Source organism: Buteo buteo, chromosome 2, assembly GCF_964188355.1.
Source record: "Buteo buteo chromosome 2, bButBut1.hap1.1, whole genome shotgun sequence".
Lineage (NCBI taxonomy): Eukaryota > Metazoa > Chordata > Aves > Accipitriformes > Accipitridae > Buteo > Buteo buteo.
In genome coordinates, this window is record NC_134172.1 from 79,132,539 (window position 1) to 79,145,966 (window position 13,428).

Below are 13,428 nucleotides of genomic sequence, written 5' to 3' on the forward strand. Positions count from 1 at the left end.
TTCCATCAAGGAAGGTCTGTGCGGCCACGCGGCGAAGCGCCCGGCGGCATGCCCACCCCTGCCTGCGCCATGCCCGCCCCTGCCTGCGCCATGCCCGGCCTTGCCCGCGCCATGCCCGTCCCTGCCTGCGCCATGCCTTTCCCTGCCTGTGCCCGCCGCAGGGTGGGCGAGACCCCGGCCCCCCACGCCTCAGGGCTGCCCGCAGCGTGCCCACCTGCAGGCAGGTGACGCAGCATCCCTGCCCTGCCTGGAGGGGGGGGGGTCCTGCGTGGGTTTCCCCGGGGGGGGCTCTGCAGGGCAGCCGGCTCGGGCAGTGCCGGTGGGTCCCGTCAGCTGTGGGCAGGGGGCCGGTGGGTGAGGGCTCACCTGCTGCCTGTCACCCACCGCCCCGGCCCGCCCCCCCCGAGTGACATCCTGGGCTGGATTTTAGAACTTTTTAGACCTTTTTGCTGTCCCCCTCTGCCACCGGCACCACAGTAGCGGGGTGCATCATACTGGGCCGCTGCTGGGCTCACTGGGACTGGGGAAAGGCTGGTCGCCGTCCCTGCCCAGCAGCGGTCAGGGGTCGGGGGACCCCCCCCAACCCCCTCCCTTGCGCCCTGTGGGATGACACGCCGTGGCCCCACATGGGGTGGGAGGACCTGGGGGCACAGGGCAGGGGGACACGGGGTGGGGATGTGGGGGACTTACAGGGCATGGGGGGCATGAGGTGGGGGACGTGGGGGGGCACCGGGCAGGGGGACACGGGGAGGGGGGGGGGCCACAGGGCAGGGGACCTGGGGACACAGGCGGGATGACAGGGGATGGGGTGACATGGGCTGGAGGGGTGGGTGGGAGCCCACAGGGTGGGATCGAGGGGACTGCGGGAGCTGAGGGCACCGGGACACGGCGGGGACACAGGTCTCGGGGGGGGGTGAAGTGACGGGGCTGAGGCCCCGGGGGGGGCCGGGCCGGGGGCGGGCGGGGGCGGGGTCAGGCCGGGGGTGTGGCCAGACCCGGACTTCCGGTCCCGCCAGCGCCCTCTGCTGCGCAGTGGCGCCGTTGCCATGGGGACGGGCGCGGCCTGGCGGGCCCGGGTCCAGACCCAGACTCAGGCCCAGGCCCAGGCCCAGGCCCAGGCCGGCAGCCCGCGGGGGAGGGCAGAAGCAGCAGCCGTAGTCAAAGGCAGAAGTGGGGGTAACGGCCCGTGAGCGGGCCATGCGGTGGGTTCACGGCGCTGCGCCCCCGGCTCCTGCCTCATCCCCGAGGCAGCGTGTTAAACCCTGGATGCTCCCTGTGCAGGTGAGGGCAAGGACAGCGCCGGCAGGGCCTCCTGTACCCGGGCCTTGCGCTGCGTCCCGTCTACCCAGGAATAGGAGCTTTTGCCTTCAAACCACCTGAGGATGGTGCATTGTGATAGGGCTTCCAAAATGGCTGCATTTGGGGGAGTCTCCTTTGTATCGGTGGGCAGGTTTAGTTGCAACAGGTAAAAAATTCTTACAGCCTGAGAGGCCTGCCCAGTCCTCTCCGGGGTGTTGCTTCCACTGCAGCACAGCGGCTGAGCGGGATGTGTTCCCACTCTGAGCCTTCGTGCCCACCACCCATGGCATGAATGGGGGCTGAGGGTGGTTTGTAACACTGGGCCGTAACCTGCGGTGGTTCAGGGGCGGTGGGACTGGGCTGCTGTGGGTGTGGGGGGTAAGTCTGCCTGCAGAGTCGGTGTGGGCAGCGCTGGTCAGGGCTGCCTGTCCTGGAGAGGAGTGTGCTGACTGTGTGAGAAAGCTCCAGTAGAAAGGGTAGAACGTGGATTGTAAGACCTGCTCTGTTCTAGCTCCTTGCATTCATGCGGAGATACACAAAATTGAAATTGAGCCTTCTCCTCCACAAAGAAAAAGCAGTTCTCAATGATATCTGGGTTTTTTTTAATCATCAGAGTATGTGGTGCATTTGATCCCCAGAAACTTCTCAAGGGCAATTAAAGTGAGTCAGACTGTGGGAGCGTTTGTTGCACTGAACCTTATATTTCTCTTTCTACCCAGCTGAGTCAGAAGAACTGCTTAGTGAAGAATCTGAAGAGGCTTCAGAAGCAGTTAGAAAGAGAAGCAGGAAAGTTTGAGACAACAAAATGTGCCTTTATTCTGAAGACCTTCAAAATGCTTTCAGAGTACCATTTGTTTGTGGAAGAATTTTGCAAGAATCCTGGCATCACTTGGTTTATGAAACCGGTAAGTATTTGCTCTCCCAGGGAAAGTGAGACAGAGATGAATGGATGCCTTCGTTCTGCAGAGGGAGAGGAAAATATGCAGGAAATCCGCAGGAAGAACTGGGCAGAGCAAGGTGGCTAGGAGCAGCAGTGCTCCTGGCCAGTTTCCTGGTCAACATGTACTACCAAAACACTTCTTCTTGTGTAACAACTTACTTCAGCAGTCGAAAGACAGCTCAGTTTATTTGTAGAGCCAAAGTTAACTCAGTGGTGAAGGTATAAAGTGCAGAGTTCTTGTGTGGAGGAACAGATTGTGCTCCCAGGAGTTCTTGCTGTGAGGTTATGGCCAAGTGCATGCTCTGAAATCTTTCAGTTTGGCTGCAGGTGTGCAAGAAGGTGGTGTGTGTGTGTGTGTGTGCAGCGCAGCTGTCTAATTGGGCAGCCCCTAAAGATGGAGCTATGAAAACATCTGTTTGGTTTTAGGGAAATCCCACTACGTTAGATGTCAGCCCGTGTAAGTCCAGTCAATTGACTGAGCGGTCTTCCATCCTGAGAATGCAAAGAGATTACAGGAGACTCCATGAGCAGCCTGGAGCATAAGTTGGGGTGGATTTGGTTGGCATTAGCTTCTCTCTGCTCTGCAGTTAGAGACCTGAAAGGTGGCTTCATGCTCTGAATCACATTTGTCCCCCGAAACCTACAGCTGCCTGGAGCTGTGCTGAATGCAACTTCCACTTCAGCCAGTGTCCTGGGGACCAAGGAAAAATTGTGTTTCCTTTAGAAATTACAACAATACAATGTGATGCTGAGAAATGCCTTGCTTCTGCCAGATGATTCAAGTCATTTAAAATGAGTATCATGCCATGGTGCATAATTAAAAATACACCCATCTGAGAGACCTGCAAGCGAGCAGTCACTTTGCTTTGCGCAGCAGGTCTGTCGAGGAGGCTGGGACAGGATTCGTCTTACCCTGCAAGTGAGGCCCATCGGTAAGGGCACACTTGTGAGAAGTGAATGGGAGGTAATTACGCAAACTAGCATGTGAATTACAGCCAGGAGGATAGCAGCTAGTGATTATCTAACTCTACAAATGGGAATGTGTTAATTGGCAACAAAAAAAACCTTACATTAAGCTGATTTTATGCCCACAACCTCAATTAACTTGGTAAATAACCAGAACACAGTAAACAAGGATGTATGAAAAGCCTGTGATTACTGAGATTATACTAACAACTTAAATGAAATAGTTTGTGGGTGACCTCAAAACTCGCAGACAAGTAAAAATAAACTCCCTGTTACTCCTTCTGTTGGTCTGTGCTCCTGAGCAGCCCCATGTTGTGATGTCTCAGGTTGCCTACTCCCACACTCAGATGCAGTAGTAGGTCAGGCTGTGCACAGGGCCACATCCTGGAGCTGCAGGAGCCTGGACCTCCTTGGGAAGGTGCCATGGGGAGCCTTGCTTCTTGGGTGGCTTATCTGGGCCACTCGTCACCCACTGTTAATACATCATGCAGCTTAGGCTGTCTTCAGGATTGTTCTGCTCTTCCTTGCCATAGTTCTCTGAAATCTTTCATGACTTTGCAGTTTAATTAAGTTCTTCTGTAACGTACACAAATTTAAAATGTGACTTAACAAAATTCCCAACACCATATGTTGCGTTACTTATATTTCTGCAAGCATGTGACAGGGTTTGTTTATTTGGTACTGTGGAACTTCCCCATTGGCTGGCTGCCTGCTCTGCCCTTTCCTCCAAGAATCCTCCTAACACTTGCAAATCTGAGCTTTTTGCACTAGAGAGCTGCTGTTGTATCCCCTTCCCCCCCATAACCTTAAATAAATGTGCTTGCATACAAACAGATGATGAATCAGGTTATGCAGGGCTTCTACACTGGAATTCTGGGAAACTGCAGGAAATGCTAACGTTAAAGCCAGTAACTCTGCTCTTCCATATGTAGGTTGGCAGGTCACAAGGTGAAGGAATTTTCCTGTTCTGAAAACTGAAGGATATCATTGACTGAAGAAGGTGAGAACCACTCTCTCTCTTCTCTTTGGGGAATATCCAAGAGACATTTTGTTCCTTTGCTCTTATTTCATCCTCTTATTCTGCCGGTGACTTGTTCTGTTCTCCTGTGCCTGTGTCACACCATAATCCTTCACCATTCCTCAGGGCAACAACATAGTTTTTTACAGTGGATTTTCCAAAATGGTCAGATGAGACTTTATCTGTGATCTGACTTCTTACACTTTATGTAAGCATGTATTTATACATAAACTTCTGATCTTAGGTACATCTAACACTAAGCAGCAATATCAGCAGCTGGATAATACTATACATTTCTCTGCATTTCATGGGTCGAAAGTTTGACTTGAGAGTTTATGTTCTAGAGACATCTGTAAGTGCAAACCACCATTATTATGCCAGAAATGGACTTCCTTGCCTTAATGTCCAGTTGCTCCTTTCCTCTTCTCCCAGTACATCCCACTGAAGGCCTGGTTATACAGAGGTGGATTTGCTTGCTTTTCTAATACACGATTTACTCTGAATAGCAGAGATGATTGCTGTATCCTACCTGTCTCTATGTGCCACAAAGAAGGGTAAGAAAAGAACTGTACAATTCTACTGCTTGCTATTAGTTGCATCAGACAAACCTTGTCACTTCTGACTCCTGCAAACACCTGTAGGATTCGGCTGTCCTATTGCTGCCGCTGTCACCCTCCCTCTCTCCAGTCTTTTTTCATTGGAAAACTGGTGTCACCAGATCACTGGAAATGTCAGTTTGAAAAATCAGCTAGGACTGAAGCTGAAATGTCAGTCCTGGTTTTATTGTTAGTGGTTGAATTTTGGCAGCCTTTCTTCTTTCTTAGCTTCACAGAACGTAAGGGCAGGGTGATTTCATGGGAGAGAACTATTTGATTTCCTATGTGTCGCACTTGCTACTCTATTGAGTTTGATAGCTTTCATTTGATTAACACATCTTCCCAAAAGGTATCCCACCTCAATTTGATGGCTCAGGAGACAGGAAAATCCATCACTTCTCTCCGTGCAAGTTCAGCACAGTTCATGCTTGCTCTGAACAATCAAAAGCCTTTCCAGAGTAGGGGTACAGCAAGCTGCCTTGGGTGAAGGTGTGCTGGGGTTTGGAGACATGGTGACATGAAAAGCTTCATGCCAGCCATGAGGTACAGTACTAGCTCAGGGCAGTCACTCTTTCATTTTCTAGATACCCCTCTTGATTACTTCTGATTTTTATTTTCTTTCCTGCAATTTTAGTAAGGTATCATCATGCAGTGTTGGATTTAAGCTTAGGTGGCTGAAGCCTGTGATTACAGACAGGGAAGATAATTAATTGGCACTGGGGCAGAAGAGGACTGTTCAGAGTGAGAATTCCGTATTTGCTTGTTCAATGTCTGTTTGTCTGCAATCCTTATCTCTACTTTGTCCCAGATGTTCATCTCACAAATGTGGCAGTGCAAAAGACTGCACCTGATTATGATCCCAGGAAGGTGAGGGGTACTCACTGTCTGCAGACTATTCCCCCGCTGCCTGCCATTGGGGCTCTTCTGGCAGATGCAAGCAAGCTGACCTCATCCTGCCAGCTACCATGCCGTGGCTGTGTGCTTCAGCCACTTAACTGTGCTGTCTTGTCTCCTGATACCCATAAATGCGATTTCCTTGATAGCAGATTTAGGAGAGAGGCTGGTCGAGCATTCTGCTTTAATGTTGCTTTGCAGCTGTCTGTGCATCTATAAGGCTGATCTTTTTTACTTTAAACCTAATAACTTTCTGGTTAGCACCCTTCTGAGATGTAGACATCTTATAGCTTAGCCCTTCGCTTCTAAGACCTCAGTGATACAGCAAGGTTGACATTGCTGCACACAACTGTCACTGTTAAGCTTCCTCTCTCAAGAGGTGGCAGCTGAGAGAAAATTGGGATGTCAGATTGCTCATGAATCTGAGATGAGGGTCAATGTTTGAGATTAATGGAGGATGGTGTTGAACTTCCAATTTTATGGGCTGCTCCTTTCTATAAATCTCCCTTGTTTGTAGGGAAAGGAGGGTCTTTGCAGTACCCTGATAGAAGAGAGGATGTTGATTGCTGTTAGGGAACTTTTGATTGGGGACCTGGGGACCTTTTTTCCCTATAGCTGTACAGTAGTCAAGCCTGAAGAGTTTAACTGCATTGTGGGGTTGGTGGCCCCTATCTTCTGTTCTCTGGCTTTTTACTAAGAATTTTTTTTTTACTGGGCTGTGGAGACTATAGGGTGATGTTTGAAAAAAATCATGTGGGCTAAGTGTGTGGTCATCTGTTGGGATTGGCTTCGTATAATTGTGTTTGGATGTCTCAGGGCTGCAAGCTGGTGACTGACCAGCTTGGACAGTGCTCAACCACCAGGTGTGGGGCAGGGTCAGTGGAAGTTCTCTTTGCGGATATGGACAACACTTACACCCACAGCCTCCAGAGTGTTCAGAAGGTGATTAGCAGTGACAAACACTGCTTTGAGCTCTACAGCTATGACATCCTGATCCATCAGGATCTGAAACCATAAGGGTGTTAATAAACATACCAGGGGTTATAGCGTCAGGCCAGCTGCTTTCCCTGGGACAGGGGTGTCCCGTGATGCTTCTGCATCTTGTTGGTAAGTGCTTGCAGGCTGGCTGGGAGTGAGCCAGCCTAGAGCTGCAAGTGAAGTGTAGAGAGGTTTGAACTGGTTTACATGAAGGGAGCTGCCATCTGGAAGGTTGCAGCTGCTCTTCCTCTGAGAATCAGGGTTTATTAGCTGGGTGCAGCACCCTGTAACTTTGTCTGTAGGATCTCTAGCCCTTTGTTGTGAAACCCTGCCAATTTGGCTATTTCTGGAATATGCTCCCCTCCAAGTATAAGCATATCACAAGTGTCACAGCACTTGCCAGAGATGGAGGGTTACTATCTTCTCTTGTTCTGCTTATGTATCTTACAGCACTGTCCCATCAGCACTGATAAACCTCCAGCCGGTGCCATTTGGCTGCCAGCGCTAAACATAACCCGTATCTGTGGTACATTGGCTAAAAGGCAGACCCCAACTGAAAGAGGTCCTTCCTGCTAATTGCAGAAAAAAGCACTCCACAGGAGCTGAGGGTATTTTAAATGGCAGCAACAAAAAACTCCAAATCTTTAAAACATAATTTGATTCTAGATTTTTTTTTTTAAATAAATGTTTTCTCACTGGCTAAGTGAAAAATATGTATCATTAAAGTTCAGCTGAAATTCTCGGAATTTTATCTGCTACAGACGCAATCCAAGTATTGCAACAGCAAGAACCTGATAGCGCAACTGACTTGTCATTACAGGAGTTGAGAAAAACAGAAACAGCAAATAGTACTTCAGAAATGACAAGCAAATAGGATTATTATTCTTTCAGCCTTAATCACGTAAAGTGCAGGCAGTACCATAGATAAGGAAATTTCCCTTAGATATGATTTATGTTGTCGGTGCTCTCCTACGAAATGTCTTCTCTAATTTATTTTTTTTAACTCTTCTCTCTAACAAGACATGGTAGCTGGTATACCTGTTACAGCCCTGTGTCCTGTCAGCTTCAGCCCAATATTTCATGTGGTGCCACTGGGGACAGCTTTATTTCAAGTGAGCAAATAAATGCAGCTCAGCTGTGGTCCTGGATAGCTCTAATTTGCACAATCTACTCTGTTCATAGCCTCAAACCAAATTACTGCTTAGGCAGCCTGCACGTAAAGAGCTGGAGTAACTTTGGTTGGTCAGGAAACAAATGAATCGGAATGAAAGTCCTTGATGTTGTCGCAGCGCTCAGATAGCGCTGCTGGGCTCTCGTAGGAGAGCTATTTGAACACTGAGTTGTGCTAGGAAACTGTTCCCAGGAGACATCCACATTCCGCCACTAAAAAAGGGTTAATGCTCATTCTGTGAATTCTCCTCAGCATTTACTGCTTCAGCTAGACTTTGGTTTTCACTTGTATGTCTTTCTGGAAGCTAGAGGGATTTTTTTTCTTTAGTACCATCGAGAACAGGAATAGAAACTTTGCAATAAGCTCAGAATGTTCTTTGGCTCAGTGCATGGGAAAGAGATTTAGGGTTGGATTTCCTATTGCTTCACACTTACTCCTGCCTGCTAGCAGGGTAATGATTTTGTGGACAGGCATTTCTCTTAAATGAACCACTGGCAAAACTGCCTGTTTCTCCTTAATTTAGTGTTGTATCTCCTCAGCTGGCTTCTGGAGGTAAATGCTTCACCTTCCCTCACTGCCAGTAGCCAGGAAGACTCTGAACTCAAGTGTCATTTTCTCAAAGACACACTTCATATTGTGGACAGGGAGAGCAGGCGGGTGAAGATGTTTATTACCTTCTAAGGGCTTTTAATAAAATGTTTGGAATGGATGGTCTGGTTCCGTGTCTTTCTTGGCAACTGATCATAATACTCTAACCTTTCTGGCGATTAAATGATGAATTTCCAGAAACAGAGCAAAGTAAGCAAGCATGCTGCCATTTCAGAGTGGCAAAACAAAGCAGCACAGGGCTGCAAAGGGACTGGAGTCCGTGTCAGAGCTGGGACTTGCACAAGAGCTCTCTTTCAGAGGCCCTTCTGCATTGTGCCTCCCACACTTACGGCTTCTGGAGTGCTCTGTTCCAAGCAGCTTGTCTTGCAGCATTTTGTGATTGACTTTGCAACTGTGCTAACCTCAGATATTAATAGTAGAAAGACGTCCACTGCTTTCAGCTGTTCAGCTTTGTCTCTGATTGTCTGGGAGTTTATTCCTGTGCGCAGACAGATAATTGTCATTGCTCAGGTACTTCAGTACGTGTATTTGATGTTGTACGCTGACGGGGAAAGAGAAGCATGTTGGAGGCTTTGACCTGATATGGAATGACAGGCCTGTCAGCAGAGGGGGAGACCCGGGTGCTCTGGTGAATGAGAACGTCACGGCAAACACACATTTAGGTGCGTACTCATCCAGTGCTGGCAGGGTGCCCCGTTCGCATCCCTAAGCTATCTGCACATCAGCAAGAGGAGAGCACGCACCTTTCACTCAGGAGCAAAATAATAAGAATGGGTGTGTGAGGTCTTATGGGATTAAGAGACCAAAAGGAGCAAATGTTTTCCAAAAGTGGATGTAAGTGACCAAGCTGCAGAAGCACTGCTGAAAACAAGCATGTATACGTAGTGGGAACAGTGTTGTTCACAGTCCTGCTTTTCAAGCATTAAGTCACAGCAGAGTCCTTCATATACCAGCTTTGCTGCAAAAACGGCTATACAGTCACTGTGGTGACTATTTACTGGGTGCTTTCCTGAAGCTAGTTGTGTATTTTACTGTTAGGAAGTAGTACTCGGATTCTGAAGTCTTACTTCCGAGACGCTGACTTGTATTGTAACTTTATTTTACAGTACGCGGCTCAGTGTGCCTACAATCATCTCTGGCTGTAGCTCCTAACTAACAAAACACGAATACAGCTTCACCTGAAAGTGGGACATCACCTCACCTCTACAGGAAGGAAGAGTAAGGTGATGTGTAACTAACTCCCCTGTTAATGTTTTCATTGCAGGCTGCTACAATGGCAGGAAGAAACAACTGAAGCAGCTTTTCAGGAATCTTCCTGCACAGCAGAAAGTGTAATGCTGATCCCAAGCTTGGGATGGGAGAGGTCACCGTGGCTGAAGTTCACTCTCTCTTCCATACATTGGGCAGCAGCAGTTCCCATTTCTGTCTGGACACTGCTGGCTCAGCACAGGACACTGGCCTTCTTGCTTCTGAAGGTTTCCCGGCTTGGAAGCTGCAATGGGCTTGAATGAGATTATTTCATAATGGCTGACACAAGGGATGCTGGCTTCTCAGCTGTCCATCTGCACTCATGCTTAGTTCTGTACTGTGTGTGAAAATAAGAGGGGCTAAACACATTCTGCACAGCAAAACAAAGCTTTTAGGGAAGGCAGGCACCTGATCGTCCTACTGCTACTACTATGGAAACATGTCAAGAGCAGAAAACCTGTTGCCATGATACTGTAAAAATAACCTCGCCATCACATGTTATGGAGAGGCTGACTGGCTGTACTACACAGGTTATGTAAGATTGCGGCTCCAACACAGGGACTTGGCACTGTGTACTGCCGCTTGCTTCCAGAAGAGATGCAATTTTCTGAAAAAGCTACGGGCGAGAGCGTTCAGGTAATAAAGTCAATGTTATTTTTAATCATTGTATCTGGAACTCAAGCCTGAAGTGGACAGCCTCGCTTCTTGCAGTTGTACATTTAGAGTATGTGGTGTTGGCTACAGAATGTTAAAACTTAGGTCAAGCAATGGTAGTTAGCTTTTTAGATTTAAAGAAATCACAGCTCAGTTTTAAGGAGTCTGAAACAGACTATTTTTGGAACTCTGCAGAATTTGATGCATGTGTGGAACTGGACAAGGCAGCACAGGGCTGCCTGGAGGAGGCACCTCTGGCCTGTTAACCTGGAAGGCGGTCAGGGAGCCAGGAAACCGGCGGAGCTGCGCTTAAAGTTCTGCATAGCTGTGCAGAAGGGAAGAGAGCAAGGGATGGGGCCCAGCTCTGTGTTACACATGCGTGGTTTAACAGAACGGGTGAGCTACCTCGAGAGCTGGAGAAAGAAGGACAACTGCCATGTTTAAAGATTTAAATTCTATCCAGAAATATCTTTACAAAAGTTCAAAAAAGAAAGGGCTCAACAGGACCCAGACGCTTTTCTGTACACAGGAAAAAAAAATAAATATCAAACTCACCATAGTCCATTACTAATCACAATTAATTTTTTAAAGTCTTCTTATGGTTTTAACCAAGTTGTGCTGGGGTAGCAAGTTCAGACTAAAGTGTAGAAGACAATAAATTTTAAAACCTTTGAAGAAACCATTGCTGGTTAAATCAATTGTCCTTTTACTACAAGACAGACTCAGTGACTATCCCTGCTCTGTCCTCTTCAGGTTGCTTTTTTAAATATACATACATTTTATCCCTTCATCTAGTTTTGAAAGACTTGTTTCTGTGGTCTCTTGCCTTCCAACTTAACAGTAGAAAGTGTTTTCCCAGCGAGACTAAAAGGATGCTGCCTTCTCCTGTCCCTCCCTACACATCTTTAAAGACATTCTTGTCGTGCTTCAGATGTATAGCTTTGCTTTGTTTTAATACCACAGGCGCGCACAACTCCTCTTCTGTGCTTCGGGCACGCCGTGGATTCCCAATTCCTCCTACTCCTGTTCCCGACACCAACAATGAACCAGCTCTGAAGCCAGTCTCCAGAAGCGCTCACAGAAGAACCCAACAAGGAACATACACACGGAGTTAGGATTGCCCCGCTGCTCTGATTTTAATAACCCCACTTCCTCCCCAGCCACTGGCGTTTGCCCAGCGCTGTGTCCCAGCCCGTGCCTGGGCGCAGCTCTGCCACCCAGGCTGCAGTAAGGAGCGGGAAAGGGTTGGTGATCCAAGGAAACTGCAGCATCGTAGCTGAGGAGCCAAACCCTCCCCAGTGTCTGCCAGGGACCTCACCCGAGGCGGGCTCCGGGCACACTGATGTCCTCCTCCAAACCCCAAAGGCTGCGACTATTGCAGCATGAGCTCCACAGGTGACAGCCTGAATACGCGCTATGACAATGGCATGGCCACCTCACCCCTCCAGGATGCGATTGATTAGCTTCATTTCCTCGGCGGTCATGGGGTTCAGGTTAAATCCCTTCAGCTCAGCTTTGCCTGAGAGAACACATGGAAAAAAAAAAAAATCAGTATTTTGCCACACAGTAAGAGAAGCGGTCCATGTTAAACTTTAGAGGGGGTGTGGGGAGGGCAGGGACAGCCCTGGAAGCTGATGTGGGGTCACCCCGGCGTGATGCGGGAGCCTGTTGAGCGTGCTGGTGGGTGACAGCTCCGCAGCAGGAGCCGCACAATACTGCTGGAGCAGGACAGAATTGTGAAGCCGGCGGGAAAGCGGCTGCAGGAACATGCAGAGGTCATGAGTTTCTGGACCCTCCCGACAGTCCACGTCTGCTCCCAGAGACTGAGAAGATTCCAGAACAGGAGTGTTTACCTTGAGCTTCGAAGAGGCGGTTCACCTTCACGCGCAGCTCTTTCCGGAGGTTGTTTATCTCCTCATCCAGATGTTCCTGGTCTGAGACAAAGCGGGACAGGAGTGAGGAGGACTGTGGGCTCTGGGGCGCAGGCAGAACCTCCTGTGGGAGGCTCGCTGTGGAAGCCCAGGCCTGGGGAGGGGGCAGGAGAGGACCCTTCCCCAGCTACCTCGGGGGTCCCACCCAGCCCCCCCGCTGCCCACGGGGCTCAGCCCCAGGCTGTTTCGTGCCCCAACGTGCTTCCCAGGGCACTGCCCAGGAGAGCCAAGCGACAGCCAGAATCCACCCGTGAGTGCTACTGAGAGGTTTTGGGCACTTCGAAGCCCAGCATTGGACAGAACCCAGCTTATTTTTCTAAAATCTTATTACGGTTAAGACTAGAGGTGAGCCCAGCCCGTCAGGCAGCCCGCCTTACCCTTCTGCAGCATCTCCTTGGTCTGTGTTTTCGGGAGCTCGATGAACATGTTCCCGAAGCAGACCATGGCCTTCTCTGCGCAGGGAGAGGAGGAAAAGGAAAAGCCTTTGGTCAGAGAAGTTTTTCTCCCCGGCCAGGCAGCCGTTCCTCGGCCCGTGGGGCTCCCGGTGAGTGCAGCCGGCCGGGTCGGGGCTGAGACGGCTCCGGGGGGACCGGACTTACCGTCGGGCTCCGGGTCTTTCTGCAGCGCCCGCAGGGCCTCGCGGTTCCGGTTCCGCTTCACATCCAGGTCCACGATCTACAGCGGGAGAGAGGCAGCCGAGGCTCGGGGTTACCGGCGGAGGCGGGGGGGGGCGCCGCCGGGACTACCGGGGAGCAGAAAGAGGGGGTGGCCGGGGGCGAAACCGGTCCGTTCCGTACCTGCTGCCGTGCCGCCAGCACGTCCTCGGCCAGCTCCTCCACCTCGGCCAGGTAACGCAGCACGAAGGCCGGGTCCCGCGCCATAACGATACCGGGACACGGTCCGGGTCCGGCTCCGGCTCCGGTTCCGGTTCCGCCGCCGGTTTCCGCCGGGCGGCAGCCGCAGCCGCGCAAGGCGGGTTCCGCGGTGGGAGGGGCCGGCTCGGGGCGCGCCCCCTAGCGGCCGCCCCGGGTGCTGCCGGGGCTCGGGGACCCCCCCCGGGGTTCGGGGACCCCGTCCCCGTCCCGTTGCGGACTGAATTAACGGGAGCTACGCGCGGCCGCGTG

At 50.4% G+C, this 13,428-nt stretch overlaps 2 protein-coding genes across 2 annotated transcripts; one reads left to right on the forward strand and one right to left on the reverse strand.

Annotated features, from left to right (window-relative positions):
• The first annotated feature begins 48 nt into the window (after positions 1-48).
• TTLL9 (tubulin tyrosine ligase like 9) lies at positions 49-10,805 on the forward strand. The gene is given in 10 exon segments (XM_075042280.1): positions 49-224; positions 1,034-1,154; positions 2,019-2,204; positions 4,468-4,575; positions 4,656-4,743; positions 5,628-5,686; positions 6,530-6,732; positions 8,402-8,515; positions 9,012-9,133; positions 9,736-10,805. Coding segments are annotated over 10 exon segments (1,248 nt in total). The 3' UTR covers positions 9,807-10,805.
• A 3-nt stretch (positions 10,806-10,808) lies between these two features.
• Positions 10,809-13,286, reverse strand: PDRG1 (p53 and DNA damage regulated 1). The gene is made up of 5 exons (XM_075022107.1): positions 13,102-13,286; positions 12,904-12,979; positions 12,682-12,756; positions 12,227-12,307; positions 10,809-11,892 (listed from the first exon to the last, which is right to left on the reverse strand). The coding sequence occupies exons 1-5, from the start codon at positions 13,183-13,185 to the stop codon at positions 11,810-11,812; spliced, it is 399 nt and encodes a 132-aa protein (XP_074878208.1). The 5' UTR covers positions 13,186-13,286; the 3' UTR covers positions 10,809-11,809.
• Positions 13,287-13,428: the final 142 nt, after the last annotated feature.